The following is a 1,190-nucleotide window of genomic DNA, read 5'->3' as shown; positions in this document are numbered from 1 at the left end:
ATATATATATATATATATATATATATATATATATATATATATATATGAAATGATGAACACAACACTTTTTGTTGTATTTGGTAGATTCAAAATTTATTTCAGAAAATTAAATTAAAGGAAGAAAGATATCATGTAAGTATTTTATAGTTAATACTTCTCTTGTCACAGAGAAACGTGTTTAATACCTCCTCATCATTTTATGTTGTTTGCATATGAGATGCATTTTCAGGCTTTTTTGGACCTTTTTTTGAATGAATGGACCAAATCCAAAGCATCCAGACACTTTATTGCAGTTCAGTTCTAGTTAGATTGATGCATGATTCACAGGTTTTTATGAAAATGACTACAAGTAGCTGATCTGATGATTGATGATGTTCAAGCTTGTCCAGGTCACCTTTCACCAGATCACTGGTAACTTAACAAACCTTTGATTACGCTTCCTGCTGTGCTCTGCTGTGTTACAGTGATTCAGGGTGAGGATGTCTGGGGAGTGACTTACACTCCTACTGAGGTCTGTGCCTTAAAGGGATCAACAGTGGAAATACGCTGCAGCTACACACACCCATCCACAGTAAATGGCCTTAAAACCCAAGTTGAGAAGACATTTTGGTTCACTAAAGAGGTTAAAGATGTTCATGTGGATCTGAGAACAGACCCGGAGTATTCAGGTCGTGTGGAGTCTCACTGTGTAAACAAAGTCTGCACTCTGACGATCAGAGACCTGAGAGAGAGCGACTCAGCTGAGTACAAGTTCAGGTTCATAACAAACCAACCAGGTGGGAAATATAGTGGTTCACCTGGAGTCTCTCTGTCCGTCACAGGTAACATTTTCATCTGAACATTTAGTATTTTAGTTTTCAACTTCTTGTGAAAGTTACTTGCATCTGTGTGTTTATATGTGTGTGAATAGATGAAGACGTCTGTTCCTTATTCACATCTTCAGATCTCCAGGTCCATGTGAGCAGATTACATGCCTACGAGTCTTCCAACAGGGCAGCGATGAAGTGTCAGAGCAGCTGTCTTCCACCTGGTCTTCCTCGCTACATCTGGTTCAAGAATGGACGGGAGATTTGGGGACAAACTTCTATTTCGTATTCAGACAACTTTGATCCTGCAGACATCGTTTCCTGTGCTGTTGTAGGATATGAGGCCTTCCGCTCTCCTCCAGTGTGTGAGTTTACTGACAGTCT

At 39.5% G+C, this 1,190-nt stretch overlaps 1 protein-coding gene across 1 annotated transcript; it reads left to right on the top strand.

Moving 5' to 3' along the window:
- Positions 1–371: 371 nt before the first annotated feature.
- Positions 372–1,171, top strand: LOC116401456 (sialoadhesin-like; the record flags this gene model as incomplete). Its single annotated transcript, XM_031879864.1, has 3 exons — positions 372–411; positions 465–821; positions 944–1,171. Coding segments are annotated over exons 1-3 (625 nt in total), but the record flags the coding sequence as incomplete, so codon positions are not given.
- Between the last annotated feature and the right edge of the window lie 19 nt (positions 1,172–1,190).

The sequence above is a fragment of the Anarrhichthys ocellatus genome, unplaced genomic scaffold, assembly GCF_004355925.1.
Source record: "Anarrhichthys ocellatus isolate YVR2014 unplaced genomic scaffold, GSC_Weel_1.0 scaffold461, whole genome shotgun sequence".
Lineage (NCBI taxonomy): Eukaryota > Metazoa > Chordata > Actinopteri > Perciformes > Anarhichadidae > Anarrhichthys > Anarrhichthys ocellatus.
The sequence above is the reverse complement of the archived record's forward strand: the minus strand, read 5'-3'. Positions and strand labels throughout refer to the sequence as shown.